We start from the raw sequence: 17,953 nt of genomic DNA on the forward strand, positions 1-17,953 counted from the left end.
GTTGCCTTAACTTCTCAAGCTTCAGCCTTTTCATCTTATGCCATGTCTGCCATGCTAGAGGCTTCTCACCGCACTGCGGTGGCTTCGGCTAATTCCCTCGTTATCCGCAGGATCTTGTGGCTTCGAGAGTGGAAGGCAGATGCTTCTTCAAAGAAGTACCTTGCTGGGCTCCCTTTTGCTGGGTCCCGGCTGTTCGGAGAACAGCTGGATGAAATTATTAAAGTAGCTACTGGCGGGAAGAGTACTTCCATGCCACAAACCAAAACCAGGAAACCTGCCCAGGGTAGGAATCAGTCGAGGTTTCGCTCCTTTCGTTCCTCCAACTGGTCGTCCTCTAAGCCCTCCGCCTCGTCCGCTAACTCAGCTAAGGACCAGAAATCCAACTGGCGCCCAAAAGCGCGTCCACAGAAGACCGCAGGAGGTGCTGCCGCTAAGGCAGCCTCCTCGTGACTCTCTGCCCGCTCCGGCAACGTCCTTAGTCGGTGGCAGGCTCTCCCACTTTGGCGACGCTTGGTTTCAACACGTCTCCGATCAGTGGGTGCGGGATATCATCTCCCACGGCTACAGGATAGAATTCTCTTCCAGCCCGCCAAACAGATTTTTTCTCTCAACTCCCCCTTGCTCCAAGGCCGCCGCCTTCTCACAGGCCGTGGCAGCCTTGCAGGCCAACGGAGTAATTGTACCAGTTCCCGCCCGGGAGCGGTTCAGAGGTTTCTACTCAAATCTCTTCCTAGTTCCCAAAAAGGACGGTACCTTCCGGCCCATCCTGGATCTCAAGCTTCTCAACAAGCATGTTCAGGTGCGGCACTTTCGCATGGAGTCTCTGCGATCAGTCATTGCCTCAATAACTCCAGGGGATTTCCTGGCATCCATCGACATCAGAGATGCCTATCTGCACGTGCCAATTGCAGTTTCACACCAGCGTTGGCTACGTTTTGCAATAGGAGAGGATCATTTCCAATTCGTGGCTCTCCCCTTCGGGTTAGCCACGGCCCCTCGGGTATTCACCAAGGTCATAGCAGCAGTGGTTGCGGTTCTGCACCTCCAGGGGTTGGCAGTGATTCCTTACCTGGACGACCTTCTAGTCAAGGCTTCATCCAGCGCAGACTGTCAGCGGAGTGTCTCGCTCACTCTCGCCACTCTAGCCCAATTCGGGTGGCTTGTCAATCTTCCCAAATCCACTCTGACTCCGACCCAGAGTCTCACGAACCTAGGGATGCAGTTCGAGACTTTGCCGGCACTTGTGAAGTTGCCCTTAGTCAAACAGCAGTCCCTCCAGCTAGCGGTGCGCTCTCTGCTGAGGCCCCGCCGTTATACCCTCAGGCGTCTGATGCAGGTGCTGGATCAAATGGTGGCGTCCATGGAGGCTGTTGCCTTTGCCCAGTTCCATCTGCGCCCCCTGCTGTTGGGACAAGCGGCCTTAAGGCCCCGTCACACTAAGCAACATCGCTAGCAACATCGCTGCTAACGAACAACTTTTGTGATGTTGCTAGCGATGTTGCTGTGTGTGACATCCAGCAACAACCTGGCCCCTGCTGTGATGTCGTTGGTTGTTGCTGAATGTCCTGGGCCATTTCTTAGTTGTTGCTGTCCCGCTATGAAGCACACATCGCTGTGTGTGACAGCGACAGAGCAACAACTAAATGTGCAGGCAGCAGGAGCCGGCTTCTGCGGAGGCTGGTAACCACGAAGCCCTTACCTTGGTTACCCGATATTTACCTTTGTTACCAGCCTTCGCCGCTCTCACTGTCAGTGCCGGCTCCTGCTCTGTGCACATGTAGCTGCAGTACACATCGGGTAATTAACCCGATGTGTGCTGTAACTAGGAGAGCAAGGAGCCAGCGCTAAGCGGTGTGCGCTGCTCCCTGCTCTGTGCACATTTAGCTGCAGTACACATCGGGTAATTAACCCGATGTGTGCTGTAACTAGGAGAGCAAGGAGCCAGCGCTAAGCGGTGTGCGCTGCTCCCTGCTCTGTGCACATTTAGCTGCAGCACACATCCGGTAATTAACCCGATGTGTGCTGTAGCTAGGAGAGCAGGGAGCCAGCGCTCAGTGTGCGCTGCTCTCTGCACGTGTAGCTGCGTGCACTGGTAACCAAGGTAAATATCGGGTTGGTTACCCGATATTTACCTTAGTTACCAAGCGCAGCATCTTCCACGCGGCGCTGGGGGCTGGTCACTGGTTGCTGGTGAGCTCACCAGCAACTCGTGTAGCGATGCTCCAGCGATCCCTGCCAGGTCAGGTTGCTGGTGGGATCGCTGGAGCGTCGCAGTGTGACATCTCACCAGCAACCTCCTAGCAACTTATCAGCGATCCCTATCGTTGTTGGGATCGCTGGTAAGTTGTTTAGTGTGACTGGACCTTTACTCCTTACACAGGTTAGTGGCTCTGTCGCTACGGACCAGGAGCTCTCTTCAGTGGTGGCTTCGGCCCCTCTCCCTGTCCCAAGGGCGCTCCTTTCTGGCCCCGTCCTGGGTGATTCTCACCACGGATGCCAGTCTATCCGGCTGGTGAGCGGTATGTCTCCACCACAGAGCGCAGGGCACTTGGACTCCGTCCGAGTCAGCCCTTTCAATCAATGTGCTGGAGACCAGAGCCGTGCTTCTAGCTCTCCTAGCTTTTCACCACCTGTTGGCGGGCAGGCACATTCGAGTCCAGTCAGACAACGCGACAGCGGTTGCCTACATCAATCACCAAGGCGGGACACGCAGCCGCCTGGCAATGATGGAGGTACAACGCATCCTTCAATGGGTGGAGGACTCCAAGTCCACCATATCTGCAGTCCACATCCCAGGCGTGGAAAACTGGGAGGCAGATTATCTCAGCCGTCAAAGCGTGGACGGTGGCGAGTGGTCCCTGCACCCGGCAGTGTTTCAGTCAATCTGCCGCAAATGGGGCACTCCGGACGTGGACCTAATGGCATCCCGTCACAACAACAAAGTTCCTATTTACGTGGCTCGCTCCCACGATCCTCAGGCCTTCGCCGCGGACGCTCTGGTTCAAGACTGGTCCCAGTTTCGTCTGTCTTACGTGTTTCCCCCTCTAGCCCTCTTGCCCAGAGTCCTGCGCAAGATCAGAATGGAGGGCCGTCGAGTCATCCTCATTGCACCGGACTGGCCCAGGCGAGCTTGGTATCCGGACCTGCTCCATCTGTCCGTAGAGATGCCATGGCATCTCCCGGACCGTCCAGACCTACTCTCGCAAGGTCCGTTTTTCCGCCCGAATTCTGCGGCTCTCAAATTGACGGCGTGGCTCTTGAGTCCTGGATCTTGACGACTTCTGGTATTCCTCCTGAAGTCATCTCCACTATGATTCGGGCCTGTAAGATTTACCACAGGACTTGGAGAATTTTCCTGTCCTGGTGTCGCTCTTCCGGCCATGCTCCTTGGCCTTTTTCCTTGCCGACCCTTCTGTCTTTTCTACAGTCCGGTCTGCAGCTAGGACTGTCCCTCAACTCTCTCAAGGGACAAGTCTCAGCTCTGTCAGTTCTGTTCCAGCGGCGTCTCGCTCGGCTGGCTCAGGTCCGCACCTTCATGCAAGGCGCGTCTCACATCATTCCGCCTTATCGGCGGCCCTTGGATCCCTGGGACCTTAACTTGGTCCTCACGGTATTGCAGAAACCCCCTTTTGAGCCTCTTAGGGAGGTTTCTTTGTATCGTCTTTCTCAGAAGGTGGCCTTTCTGGTTGCCATAACTTCCCTCAGGAGAGTCTCTGATTTGGCTGCACTCTCTTCGGAGTCACCTTTTTTAGTTTTTCATCAAGACAAGGTGGTTCTCCGTCCGACTCCGGACTTTCTTCCTAAGGTGGTCTCTCCTTACCACCTTAACCAGGACATTACCCTACCTTCCTTCTGTCCAGCTCCTGTTCATCGATTTGAAAAAGCGCGGCATACTCTAGATCTGGTGCGTGCTCTCCGGATCTATGTGTCTCGCACCGCTGCGCTTAGGCGGTGCACCTCTCTTTTTGTGCTAACCACAGGTCGGCGCAAAGGCCTCCCTGCTTCTAAGCCGACCTTAGCCCGTTGGATTAGATCGACCATTTCGGACGCCTACCAGAGTATTCAGGTGCCTCCCCCGCCGGGGATCAAGGCACACTCGACCAGAGCTGTCGGTGCCTCTTGGGCTTTTAGGCACCAGGCTACGGCTCAACAAGTCTGTCAGGCTGCCACTTGGACTAGCCTGCATACCTTCTCGAAGCACTACCAAGTGCATGCTCATGCTTCGGCAGATGCGAGCTTGGGGAGACGCATCCTTCAGGCGGCTTTCGCCCATTTGTGAAGTTATGTTCCGCCTACTTCTTAGTTTTTCTGTTTATTCCCACCCAAGGACTGCTTTGAGACGTTCCAAGGTCTGGGTCTCCCAAAGGATTGATTAAGAAAAAGAGAATTTTGTTTACTTACCGTAAATTCTTTTTCTTATAGTTCCGTATTGGGAGACCCAGCACCCTCCCTGTTGCCTGTTGGCAATCTTCTTGTTCCGTGTGTTATCACCGGCTGTTGTCGTGGACAGAGTCTCCGGTTGTTCCGGCTCTTGCTCTGTTCTACTTGTGGGTGGCTATTCTCCTTCAGCTTTTGCACTAAACTGGCTGGGTCTGCTCACCAGGGGGTGTATAAGCTCAGAGGGAGGAGCTACACTTTTAAGTGTAGTACTTTGTGTGGCCTCCGGAGGCAGAAGCTAAACACCCATGGTCTGGGTCTCCCAATACGGAACTATAAGAAAAAGAATTTACGGTAAGTAACAAAATTCTCTTTTTTGTGTACTCACCGTAAAATGTCTTTCTTGGAGCCTTTCATTGGGGGACACAGCTCCCACCCTTGTGGTTTTGGTTGTCCTTCTCCTGCTTTTACACCAAACTGAGCTAGTTCCCGCCTAGCTGGGGTTATATGCTGTGGGGGGAGGAGCTAACACTTTTTCAATCTAGTGTCACCTCCCTGGAGACACCATATAACCCACTGTCTGTGTCCCCCAATGAAAGGCTCCAAGAAAGACATTTTACGGTGAGTACACAAAAATTTCATTTTATGATTAAGGCCATTGCCAAAGCTGAAAACAGCTGATGGGTGGGGGTGCATGTGAAGGGGGCACCACTAATTTTGTTATTGATGACTTGTCCGAAGAACAGGTTATCAAAGACATTGTTCTTTAGGAGCGCACTTCTCCTGACCCTCCCTGACTCCTGCTAGGTCATCTGTTTAGAAGTATGGTTATGCCGATGGCCTAAACTGTGCTCTCACCGTGTGGCACGCAGAGACATCTTTGCCTCTGCAGAATTGGAGGAGCGCATTGGCATTGAAGTTGTACAAATTCAGCAATCCTGGTCAGGTTCAGCGCAGCGCTTACAAGCCCAATTGGAAATCACATGTAAGCTCTGAGCTCATTGCTTAGGAGTCCGGCCACCACTTAGGTGGCCGTTGACTTGGGCAATCAGCTGTTCACAATACAACTAGAAATGCCTCCGATCTTGATCTCAAGCCATGGAGACTTGATGGATGAACGCTCTGTAGGACAATCGATCTTGTGCAGCCTAGATTAGGTCTGCCGGGGTCTTCTCCGCCTAGATGGGTCCGCAAAGGGGTCTTCTCTGCTGTTATCATGATTGTGTCCAGCAATCGAGTTGCTTTGTCTTTGCCTTGTTCCTTCTATTCTTCCCACCATGATGTCCTTCTCCAGTCATTTACTCTCTTCATATGATGTGTCCCAAGTAGGCAAGTCATAGCTTGGTGATCCTTGCTTCGAGTGACACGTCTACTTTTGTTCCAAAATTGATTTTTGTTCTTGTTGCCATCCATGATATTGATCACATCCGTCACTAGCACCATATTTCGATGGCGTTGATTCTTCTTTTTTTGTATTGTTCTTTTATCATCCACATTTTGCATCCACATGTTACTACAGAAAAGACCAGACTATGTACAAGCGACTATGTACAAGCGACTATGTACAAGCGACTATGTACAAGCGACTATGTACAAGCGACTATGTACAAGCGACTATGTACAAGCGACTATGTACAAGCCACATCTTCACTGTTGATTTGCCCATACCTATTCTCCTATTGACTTGGTGATGATACAACACACTGTCACAAGGCTACGCAACCCCTCTTATATTGGGTCTCAGTGACAGCAGACAGATGTGATCATCTAGATGTACAGGGTAATTAGCAGATGATTACTGTAAAATCTCAAAGTTACAAGACATGGTCCATTTTTTTTTTTTTTTTTTTAATAATTGCAAGCCCATTTACCGCTCTGGTACTCGTAATGAGTAATTGGATGTTTGGATGGGCTCAACTCCTGTACAGAGTGTAATGGAAGACAATGCTGAACGTGAGCATTTATCCAGAGAATCTTATGGAAAAATGCTCATGTTCCCAATTAACTTCCATTATACTCGGTACTTGAATTGCGCCCATAAAAGCATCCAACTGCTCGTTACGAGATCCGTGCATGGTAGTGCCCGCTCATCACTACCATAGTTACTAGTACTGAGCACCTGAGCATGGTAGTGCCCGCTCATCACTAATAAGGAACCATTGAAGTTGTACTGTAATCCTGCCTAATGAATGTTGCTATGACTTGGGGACCAATGGACTCCTCACGCTTGGCTATCAGAGCTGGCTTCCTTGGTGCGCCGTACTACAGTCATGGCCAAACGTTTTGAGAATGCTACAAATACTAATTTTTACAAAGTCTACTGCTTAAGTTTTTCTGATGGCATTTTGAATATACTCCAGAATGTCATAAAGAGTGATCATCTTAACAGCAATTACTTGCAAAGTCAATATTGGCTAAGAAAATGAACTTTAACCCCAAAACACATTTCAACATCATTGCATTCCTGCTTTTAAAAGGAGCAGCTAACATTGTTTTAGTGATTGTTCCATTAACACAGGTGTGGGTGTTGATGAGGACAGGGCTGGCGATCAGTCATGATTAAGTAAGAATGACCCCACTGGACACTTTATAAGGAGGCTGGTGCTTGGTATCATTGTTTCTCTTCAGTTAACCATGGTTATCTCTAAAGAAACACGTGCAGCCATCATTGCTCTGCATAGAAATGGCCTAACAGGGAAGAGTATCGCAGCTACAAAGATTGCACCTCAGTCAACAATCTATCGCATCATCAAGAACTTCAAGGAGAGAGCTTCCATTGTTGCCAAAAAGACTCCAGGGCGCCCAAGAAGGACCAGCAAACGCCAGGACCGTATCTTAAAACTGTTTCAGCTGCGGGATGGGACTACCAGCAGTGCCGAGCTAGCTCAGCAATGGCAGCAGGCTGGTGTGAGTGCTTCTGCACGCACTGCTTGAGCAAGGTTTCCTGGTTTCAAGGAGGGCAGCAAAGAAGCCACTTCTCTCCAGAAAAAACATCAGGGACCGACTGATATTCTGCAAAAGGTACAGGGAGTGGACTGCTGAGGACTGGGGTAAAGTCATTTTCTCAGATTAATCCCCTTTTCGATTGTATGGGACATCTGGAAAACAGCTTATTAGGAGAAGAAGAGGTGAGCGCTAGCACCAGTCTTGTCTCATGCCAACTGTTAAGCATCCTGAAACCATTCATGTGTGGGGTTGCTTCTCAGCCAAGGGAATCGCACCACTCACAGTCTTGCCTAAAAACACAGCCATGAATAAAGAATGGTACCAGAATGTCCTCCAAGAGCAACTTCTCCCAACTGTCCAAGAGCAGTTTGGCGCCCAACAATGCCTTTTCCAGCATGATGGAGCACCTTGCCATAAAGCAAAGGTGATCACTAAATGGCTCATGGAACAAAACATAGAGATTTTGGGTCCATGGCCTGGAAACTCCCCAGATCTTAATCCCATTGAGAACTTGTGGGCAATCATCAAGAGACGGGTGGACAAACAAAAACCAACAAATTCTGGCAAAATGCAAGCATTGCTTATGCAAGAATGGACAGCGATCAGTCAGGATTTGCTCCAGAAGTTGATTGAGAGCATGCCCGGGAGAATTGCAGAGGTCCTGAAGAAGAAGGGGCAACACTGCAAATATTGACTTGCTGCATTAACTCATTCTAACTGTCAATATAACCTTTTGGTCTCATAATATGATTGCAATTATATTTCTGTATGTGATGTAAACATCAGACAAACACAAATAAAAACCAGAGGGCAACAGATCATGTGAAAATATCATTTTGGTGTCATTCTCAAAACTTTTGGCCATGACTGTATGTGTCATATTTTGAGATCTCTGTTCTCTGTGCAGCGTGTAGTGATCATTCCTAAGTGTTTTCTTTCCATCGGTGACAATGTAAGGAACATACTGGCTGCTTCTTTTTTGATCCTCTGTTGTGAGCCGTGCAGGTCCTCCGAGACGTCACCGTGTGAGCTATTCCTCCAGATCAATAGTCAGTCTGCCGCCGCCGCATCCGGGCCAGTAATATCCTGTAAATTGTACTAACTGGAATCCTATCTGTTTATAGCAGTTCTCTTGCCTTGAGAAGCCGGGGCTTTCTCAGGTGGCGATATTAACATTTAATTTCCTCGCCGTCAGTGTGGGCACATTCAGCGATTTATCTGGAATAATGGTTAGAGTATATGGTGATACATGGCTGCACCAAATCCTTCAGAATAAATGAACATATGGGCTGAGGATCTGTTTTAACATTTAAAGGGAACCTGTCAGCAGAAATTTCGCCTAAAAGATTCCCCCTCTGCAGCTCCTGGGCTGCATTCTAGAAAGGTCCCCGTTATTATTGTGCCCCCTGTGAGACCAAAATAAAGACTTTATAAAGTGGTACCTTTTTGTATTCAGATATTGTAAATGTGACACGGGGGCGGGCTCTCTGCCGTCCGTTATTCTGCCTTTTGGTCCTGTATGCCGCCCCCCATCGCTCCTTTCCATAGCTGATGCACCGCCGGGCGCCCACTGCTCCAGCCATCCCCGCGCATGCCCAGTGCCAGTCTCACGGGACTGAGCAGTGTGACCGCTGGTGACGTGTGCGCAGGCAAGTGATTATGGGCGGGGCTGTGATTGTTATCAGCAAGTACCCGCCCATAATCTCGTGAGTGCGCAAACCTCACCAGCGGTCACACTGTGCTCAGGGTAGTGCTAGACTGTATGGGCTGCTTCCAGGGATGACGTCCCTTTTGTCACGTGATAGGGGCGTGTTCAAAATACTATCACGTGACAAAAGGGACGTCATCCCTGGAAGCAGCCCATACAGTCTAGCACTACCCTGAGCACAGTGTGACCGCTGGTGAGGTTTGTGCACTCACGAGATTATGGGCGGGTACTTGCTGATAACAATCACAGCCCCGCCCATAATCACTTGCCTGCGCACACGTCACCAGCGGTCACACTGCTCAGTCCCGTGAGACTGGCACTGGGCATGCGCGGGGATGGCTGGAGCAGTGGGCAGTGCATCAGCTATGGAAAGGAGAGATGGGGGCGGCATACAGGACCAGGGGGCAGAATAACGGACTCCAGAGAGCCCGCCCCCGTGTCACATTTACAGTATCTGAATACAAAAAGGTACCACTTTATAAAGTCTTTATTTTGGTCTCACAGGGGGCACAATAATAACAGGGACCTTTCTAGAATGCAGCCCAGGAGCTGCAGAGGGGGAAGCTTTTAGGTTTTGGGCGAAATTTCTGCTGACAGGTTCCCTTTAATACTAGATGTAGAAACTACCTAAGGACTTTGCAAAAATTAAATTGGCTAATAATGTACCTATATGTAAAATATTTACTGAAGCGGCTCCATCACAAGGTCCTATGAGTAAGACCCGAGCCATTGCTCTCCTTGATGGATACATTCCTCTATCCCAGGGGTGGGGAACCTCCGGCCCGCGATGACCTTTTTCCTGTGGCCCCTGGGCACATTCCCAAGGACCGCAGTGCTTGGGCGGCAGCCACAGTCTTACTGGCTGCTGGCCCTTTAAATCCTAATGGTGCCGTGAGGACCTGCACGCTACTGCGTGCGCATACCATGAGGTCCTCGCGCTGCTCAGGGCTAACCTTGTGGGGGCAGCAAGCAGCGCGCGTTGCCCTCCCGTGTCACAGAAGAACAAGAGGAGAAGCAGCTTACCGGCCTCCCTGCTGCACTTGCCTCCCGGACCTGTGAGTGACTCCTCCCCCGTGCTGTGAGGCCGCAACAAAGTGCTGTGTACCCCCTAGTAGTGTGTGTGGCAGCCCCCAGTGCTGTGTACCCCCTAGTAGTGTGTGTGTGTGGCAGCCCCCAGTGCTGTGTACCCCCTAGTAGTGTGTGTGTGTGGCAGCCCCCAGTGCTGTGTACCCCCTAGTAGTGTGTGTGTGGCAGCCCCCAGTGCTGTGTACCACCTAGTAGTTTGTGTGGCAGCCCCTAGTGCTGTGTGCCAGCCCCCAGTGTATAAGTGTGTGTGTGTGTGAGAGCTAGCAGCAGCATGGAGAGCATTGTACAGCAGTACTGAGCAGTGTAGCTGTGAATCCACCTCTGCAGTGCAGTGAAGTTGCTGAATGGTCTGCCTTACTTCTCCCCCATCCCCTTCACCGTAGAATTTACGTCGGCTATAATCTGATCCCTCACTGTGCTGGAATCTATTTAGCTCTGACCAAGATGGATTGATACAGTATTTATCCAGAGTGAATGATCCGTGCAGGAAGCAGGGGGAGGAAGAGAAATGGCTCATAAGTGGAGAAAGAAGCATGTTTCTCTGATCAGATATGTTCTACTTGTACTATTGATTTAGGCAAAATTTCTTGAAAGGACGACAAATGTTTAATATCATTTGATACAGGTTTGTTTGTTTTTTTCTTTTTTAAGTGGGATTATTTCCTAGATGAACTCCATCTCGTTTTAACACTGTGTTTTGTGTCTCTTTATTTCCAGGAAGAAAGAACCTTCTACGAACAAGAAAGATCGAGTGACTCACTGCCTGACGATATGTGAGAACATAGTTGCGCAGTCTCTGAGGTATTACTATACATTATATTATTATTATAATAACATTTACGCTGCACTTTATGCGGCATACCGTGGTATCTATAATTGTATTCTTACCTCCTCTCCTTTAGTAGAGGCATGTGGCATCATGCGGATACCTGTCGGCTTTGTCTCTTGTGTCACATATGAAAGGGTTGTGCAAGATATATACCGTATTATTCGGACCATAAGACGCACCCTGGTTTTAGAGAAGGAAAATAAAATTTTAAGCAAAAAATGGAGTCATGACACACTGTTATGGGGCGAGGATCTGCTGCTGACACTGTTATGGGGGCAATGTCCCCAAATTCTCTACTAAGGTACCCCATCCTGGTAATGATCCTCATGCCTTGTATATACAGTATATACCCCCATTTCTTTGTCGCTCCTTATTGGGAGACCCAGACAATTGGGTGTATAGCTTATGCCTCCGGAGGCCACACAAAGTATTACACTAAAAGTGTAAAGCCCCTCCCCTTCAGCCTATACACCCCCCCGTACTGCTACGGGCTCATCAGTTTTTATGCTTTGTGCGAAGGAGGTCAGACATGCACGCATAGCTCCACAGCTTAGTCAGCAGCAGCTGCTGACTATGTCGGATGGAAGAAAAGAGGGCCCATAACAGGGCCCCCAGCATGCTCCCTTCTCACCCCACTCTTGTCGGCGGTGTTGTTAAGGTTGAGGTATCCATTGCGGGTACGGAGGCTGGAGCCCACATGCTGCTTTCCTTCCCCATCCCTCAATTAGGGCTCTGGGTGAAGTGGGATCCTTTCGGTCTCCAGGCACAGGAGACCGTGCTCCATCCACAGCTCCTGAGGACCATGCTGGATAGGAGCCGAGTATCGTTCAGGGACATGGCCCTGCTACTTTGAGGTACTCTGTGTCCCCGTGGGGACCGCGCACAGCAACACTCCAGCATTGCTGGGTGTGCTAGTGCACCGGGGACAGCAGCGCTGACTGCGTTTGTGCAATTACACACTTCAGCGTCGCTGAGTGTGTTCGTGTAGGGGGACTGCCGCGCTGACCGCCGCTGCCATGGTTATCACTACGGCGCGGCTGGGACTGTTAGTGCGCCGGGGACTTCCGCGCCGACCGCGCTTATACGGCGGCCGCGCTTATAACTCGAGTCCCCGGCTTTTGCGGCCTAGTCTCGTTTTCTTCCCGCCCCCAGCCCTGCCAGTCAGGGGAAGGGCGGGACGCTGTACAGGACGGCAGCACTGAGGGCTGGAGCATGCTTTGCATACTCCACCCCCCTCACTCTGCACAGTGGGGCACCAGTTCCCGCACTTTTCTGGGTCACGCCCACGGCTCCCTCCTCTCCTCAGGACGCCGGCAGCCATTCCTCTCAGCTCTGCTAACGCTGGAGAGGAGAGACAAGCTCAGGGAGACCCAGGCAGGATTCTGGTGCCCACACAACCGCTTTGCGAAGGCGGTAAGCAGCACCTGTGGTGCTGGCCCCACTAGTGCAGAAGTGTACTTATAGATTACATGATTATAGACTATACTTTACACTGTATGGTGCACTGTTGATTTTTGGCTATATACCCTCCTGTATTGCTCAGAGGAGACAACAGCATGTCGTCCACAAATAGCAAGGGTGCCAAAGCACAGACTTACTATGCTGCCTGTGCAGCATGTACGGCTATACTGCCGGCAGGTTCCACTGACCCTCATTGTGTGCAATGCTCGGCCCCTGTTGCACTTTCTCAGCCGGAGCCTCTGCTAAGGGCGGCCCAGGGAGAACCACCTGTTAACACTGTCCAGGTGACAGGGACGGAGTTTGCAGTTTTTACTGAAAGACTTTCTGAGACTATGGCTAAGATATTAGAAGCCTTGCAGTCCAGGCCGGCATCTCAAGCCAGGGGCACTGTGGAATCATTGCCCCCTTGTCCCCCTCAGTGGGAACAGCAATGTCTTCCCGGGGTGTCTCATGGATCCCAGGGTGAGGTCTCTGACACGGACCGCAGCCCCAGACCGATTAAGCGAGCTCGCTATGATATCCCCTCGACATCATCACAATGTTCAGGGTCTCAGCGAGAGGACTCTCTGTATGATGCAGCGGAGGTAGCTGATCAGGATTCTGATCCGGAAGCCGCTCTCAACCTTGATACTCCTGATGGGGACGCCATAGTGAATGATCTTATTGCGTCCATCAATGAAATGTTGGATATTTCTCCCCCAGCTCCTCCAATTGAGGAGTCAGCTTCTCAGCAGGAGAAATTCCGTTTCAGGTTTCCCAAGCGTACAAAGAGTATGTTTCTGGACCACTCTGACTTCAGAGAGGCAGTCCAGAAACACCGAGCTTGTCCAGATAAGCGTTTTTCCAAGCGCCTTAAGGATACACGTTACCCTTTCCCCCCTGACGTGGTCAAGGGCTGGACTCAGTGTCCCAAGGTGGATCCTCCAATCTCCAGACTTGCGGCTAGATCCATAGTTGCAGTGGAAGATAGAGCTTTACTCAAGGATGCCACTGACAGACAGATGGAGCTCTGGTTGAAATCCATCTATGAAGCTATCGGCGCGTCTTTTGCTCCAGCATTCGCAGCCGTATGGGCACTCCAAGCTATCTCAGCTGGTCAGGCGCAAATTGACGCACTCACACGTACGTCTGCGCCGCAGGTGGCGTCTATAACCTCTCAAACGTCGGCATTTGCGTCCTACGCTATTAATGCTGTCCTGGACTCTGCGAGCCGTACGGCGGTTGCAGCCGACAATTCGGTGGCAATACGCAGGGCCTTGTGGCTGCGGGAATGGAAGGCAGATTCGGCTTCCAAAAAGTGCTTAACTGGATTGCCATTTTCTGACGACCGTTTGTTTGGTGAGAGATTGGATGAAATCATCAAACAATCCAAGGGAAAGGAAACATCCTTACCCCAGGCCAAACCAAAAACACCCCAACAGAGGAGGGGACAGTCGAGGTTTCGGTCCTTTCGGGGTGCGGGCAGGTCCCAATTCTCCTCGTCCAAAAGGCCTCAGAAGGATCAGAGGAACTCCGACGCATGGCGGTCTAAATCACGCCCTAAAAAGACCGCCGGAGGTGCCGCTACTAAGGCGGCTTCCTCATGACTTACGGCCTCCTCACACCGCATCCTCGGTCGGTGGCAGGCTCTCCCGCTTTTGCGACACCTGGCTGCCACAAGTAAAAGACCGTTGGGTGAGAGACATTTTGTCTCACGGTTACAGGATAGAGTTCAGCTCTCGTCCTCCGACTCGATTCTTCAGAACATCTCCGCCTCCCGAGCGAGCCGAGGCTCTTCTGCAGGCGGTGGGCATTCTGAAGGCAGAAGGAGTGGTGGTCCCGGTTCCTCTTCAGCAACAGGGCCATGGTTTCTACTCCAACCTGTTTGTGGTTCCAAAGAAGGACGGGTCCTTCCGTCCTGTTTTGGACCTAAAACTGCTCAACAAACACGTAAGGACCAGGCGGTTCCGGATGGAATCCCTCCGCTCCGTCATCGCCTCAATGTTCCAAGGAGATTTCCTAGCATCGATCGATATCAAGGATGCTTATCTCCACGTACCAATTGCTCCAGAGCATCAGCGCTTCTTGCGCTTCGCCATAGGAGACGAACACCTTCAGTTCGCGGCACTGCCGTTCGGCCTGGCGACAGCCCCAAGGGTTTTCACCAAGGTCATGGCTACAGTAGTTGCGGTCCTCCACTCTCAGGGTCACTCAGTGATACCTTACTTAGACGATCTGCTGGTCAAGGCACCCTCTCAAGAGGCATGCCAACACAGCCTCAACGTTACTCTGGAGATTCTCCAGAGTTTCGGGTGGATCATCAATTTTCCAAAGTCAAATCTGACACCGGTCCAATCGCTGACATATCTTGGCATGGAGTAGAAAACTGGGAAGCAGACTTTCTCAGTCGCCAGGGCATGGACGCAGGGGAATGGTCCCTTCACCCGGACGTGTTTCAGGAGATCTGTTGCCGCTGGGGGATGCCGGACGTCGACCTAATGGCGTCACGGCACAACAACAAGGTCCCAACATTCATGGCTCGATCTCAAGATCACAGAGCTCTGGCGGCAGACGCCTTAGTTCAGGATTGGTCGCAGTTTCAGCTTCCTTATGTGTTTCCTCCTCTGGCACTGTTGCCCAGAGTGTTACGCAAGATCAGGGCCGACTGCCGCCGCGTCATCCTCGTCGCTCCAGACTGGCCGAGGAGGTCGTGGTACCCGGATCTGTGGCATCTCACGGTCGGCCAACCGTGGGCACTGCCAGACCGACCAGATTTGCTGTGTCAAGGGCCGTTTTTCCATCTGAATTCTGCGGCCCTCAACCTGACTGTGTGGCCATTGAGTCCTGGATTCTAGCGTCTTCAGGATTATCTCAAGAGGTCATTGCCACTATGAGACAGGCTAGGAAACCTACGTCCGCCAAGATCTACATTTCTCGAACGGCGCCCCTGCGCCGCTCGGATGCACTCTTTGTCCTTGTCGCTGGTCAGCGTAAAGGGACACAAGCTTCCAAGTCAACCCTGGCTCGGTGGATCAAGGAACCAATTCTCGAAGCTTACCGTTCCTCAGGGCTTCCGGTTCCCTCAGGACTGAAGGCCCATTCTACCAGGGCCGTGGGAGCGTCCTGGGCCTTGCGACACCAGGCTACGGCTCAGCAGGTGTGTCAGGCAGCTACCTGGTCGAGCCTGCACACTTTCACGAAGCACTATCAGGTGCATACCTATGCTTCGGCAGATGCCAGCCTAGGTAGGCGAGTCCTTCAGGCGGCAGTTGCCCACCTGTAGGACGGAGCCGTTACGGCTCTATTATGAGGTATTATTTACCCACCCAGGGACTGCTTTTGGACGTCCCAATTGTCTGGGTCTCCCAATAAGGATCGACAAAGAAGAAGGGAATTTTGTTTACTTACCGTAAATTCCTTTTCTTCTAGCTCCAATTGGGAGACCCAGCACCCGCCCCTGTTTTTGTATAACACATGTTGTTCATGTTAAATGGTTTCAGTTCTCCGATATTCCTTCGGATTGAATTTACCGTATTTTTCGCTTTATAAGACGCACCTGATTATAAGACGCACCCCCAAATTTGGTGAAGGAATAGAGAATTTTTTAATAAATGGGGTCCGTCTTATAATGCCAGTGTCCATCTGACAAATCATATAGGGTATATGTCCCTCATAGCCCCCCCATCCTAAAATTAGCCCTCTGAATCTGGATATGGCCCAGTGATGCCACATGTCCCCTATGCCTGGCACACATCCTCTATGGCTGGCACACAGCCCACTGTGGCTGGCACACGGCCCACTGTGGCGGCACACGGCCCACTGTGGCGGCACACGGCCCACTGTGGCGGCACACGGCCCACTGTGGCGGCACACGGCCCACTGTGGCGGCACACGGCCCCATGTGGCGGCACACGGCCCCATGTGGCTGCACACGGCCCCATGTGGCTGCACACGGCCCCATGTGGCTGCACACGGCCCCATGTGGCTGCACACGGCCCCATGTGGCTGCACACGGCCCCATGTGGCTGCACACGGCCCCATGTGGCTGCACACGGCCCCATGTGGCTGCACACGGCCCCATGTGGCTGCACACGGCCCCATGTGGCTGCACACGGCCCCATGTGGCTGCACACGGCCCCATGTGGCTGCACACGGCCCCATGTGGCTGCACACGGCCCCATGTGGCTGCACACGGCCCCATGTGGCTGCACACGGCACACTATTGCTGGCACATGGCCCCATGTGGCGGCATACGGCCCCATGTGGCGGCACACGGCCCCATGTGGCGGCACATGGCCCACTATTGCTGGCACATGGCCTCATGTGGCTGCACACGGCCCACTATTGCTGGCACATGGCCCCATGTGGCTGCACACGGCCCCATGTGGCTGCACACGGCCCCATGTGGCTGCACACGGCCCCATGTGGCTGCACACGGCCCCATGTGGCTGCACACGGCCCACTATTGCTGGCACATGGCCCCATGTGGCGGCACACGGCCCCATGTGGCTGCACACAGCCCACTATTGCTGGCACATAGCCCCATGTGGCGGCACCCGGCCCCATGTGGCGGCACCCGGCCCCATGTGGCGGCACCCGACCCCATGTGGCGGCACCCGGCCCCATGTGGCGGCACCCGGCCCCATGTGGCGGCACCCGGCCCCATGTGGCGGCACCCGGCCCCATGTGGCGGCACCCGGCCCCATGTGGCGGCACACGGCCCCATGTGGCGGCACACGGCCCCATGTGGCGGCACACGGCCCCATGTGGCGGCACACGGCCCCATGTGGCTGCACACAGCCCACTATTGCTGGCACATGGCCCCATGTGGCGGCACCCGGCCCCATGTGGCGGCACCCGGCCCCATGTGGCGGCACCCGGCCCCATGTGGCGGCACCCGGCCCCATGTGGCGGCACCCGGCCCCATGTGGCGGCACACGGCCCCATGTGGCTGCACACGGCCCCATGTGGCTGCACACGGCCCCATGTGGCTGCACACGGCCCCATGTGGCTGCACACGGCCCACTATTGCTGGCACATGGCCCCATGTGGCGGCACATGGCCCCATGTGGTGGCACACGGCCCCATGTGGCTGCACACAGCCCACTATTGCTGGCACATGGCCCCATGTGGCGGCACCCGGCCCCATGTGGCGGCACACGGCCCCATGTGGCGGCACACGGCCCCATGTGGCGGCACACGGCCCACTATTGCTGGCACATGGCCCCATGTGGTGGCACACGGCCCACTATTGCTGGCACATGGCCCCATGTGGCGGCACACGGCCCCATGTAGCGGCACATGGCCCACTATTGCTGGCACACAGCTCCCTGTGTTATATATCGCCCCATGCTGCTGCTTTTAGGAAAATAAACTTTCCTTACCTTCTCCAGCATTGTCCTGTCTGTGTCCCCCTCCTCGGGGTTGATCTCCGGCCTCCTGCATTTCCTGGTTCTCGGCCGGTCATGTGATCGGCACGGCAGAGTGAAATCTCTTGTGCCTTATCACAGCAGCAGGAGGGAGGCCTGGCAGACACGCTGGAGGAGGTGAGTAAAAAGTTTATTATT

At 52.9% G+C, this 17,953-nt stretch overlaps 1 protein-coding gene across 4 annotated transcripts in view; it reads left to right on the plus strand.

The window, feature by feature from the left end:
• The window catches only part of HTT (huntingtin), a 399,016-nt gene that overhangs the window by 21,977 nt on the left and 359,086 nt on the right, over positions 1-17,953 (plus strand). For all 4 annotated transcript variants that reach the window (XM_075346836.1, XM_075346838.1, XM_075346839.1 and 1 more), the window contains exon 2: positions 10,835-10,918. In XM_075346836.1, the coding sequence (XP_075202951.1) occupies positions 10,835-10,918 (84 nt within the window). The remainder of the gene's footprint in view (positions 1-10,834; positions 10,919-17,953) is intronic.

Source organism: Anomaloglossus baeobatrachus, chromosome 1 (genome assembly GCF_048569485.1).
Source record: "Anomaloglossus baeobatrachus isolate aAnoBae1 chromosome 1, aAnoBae1.hap1, whole genome shotgun sequence".
NCBI lineage: Eukaryota > Metazoa > Chordata > Amphibia > Anura > Aromobatidae > Anomaloglossus > Anomaloglossus baeobatrachus.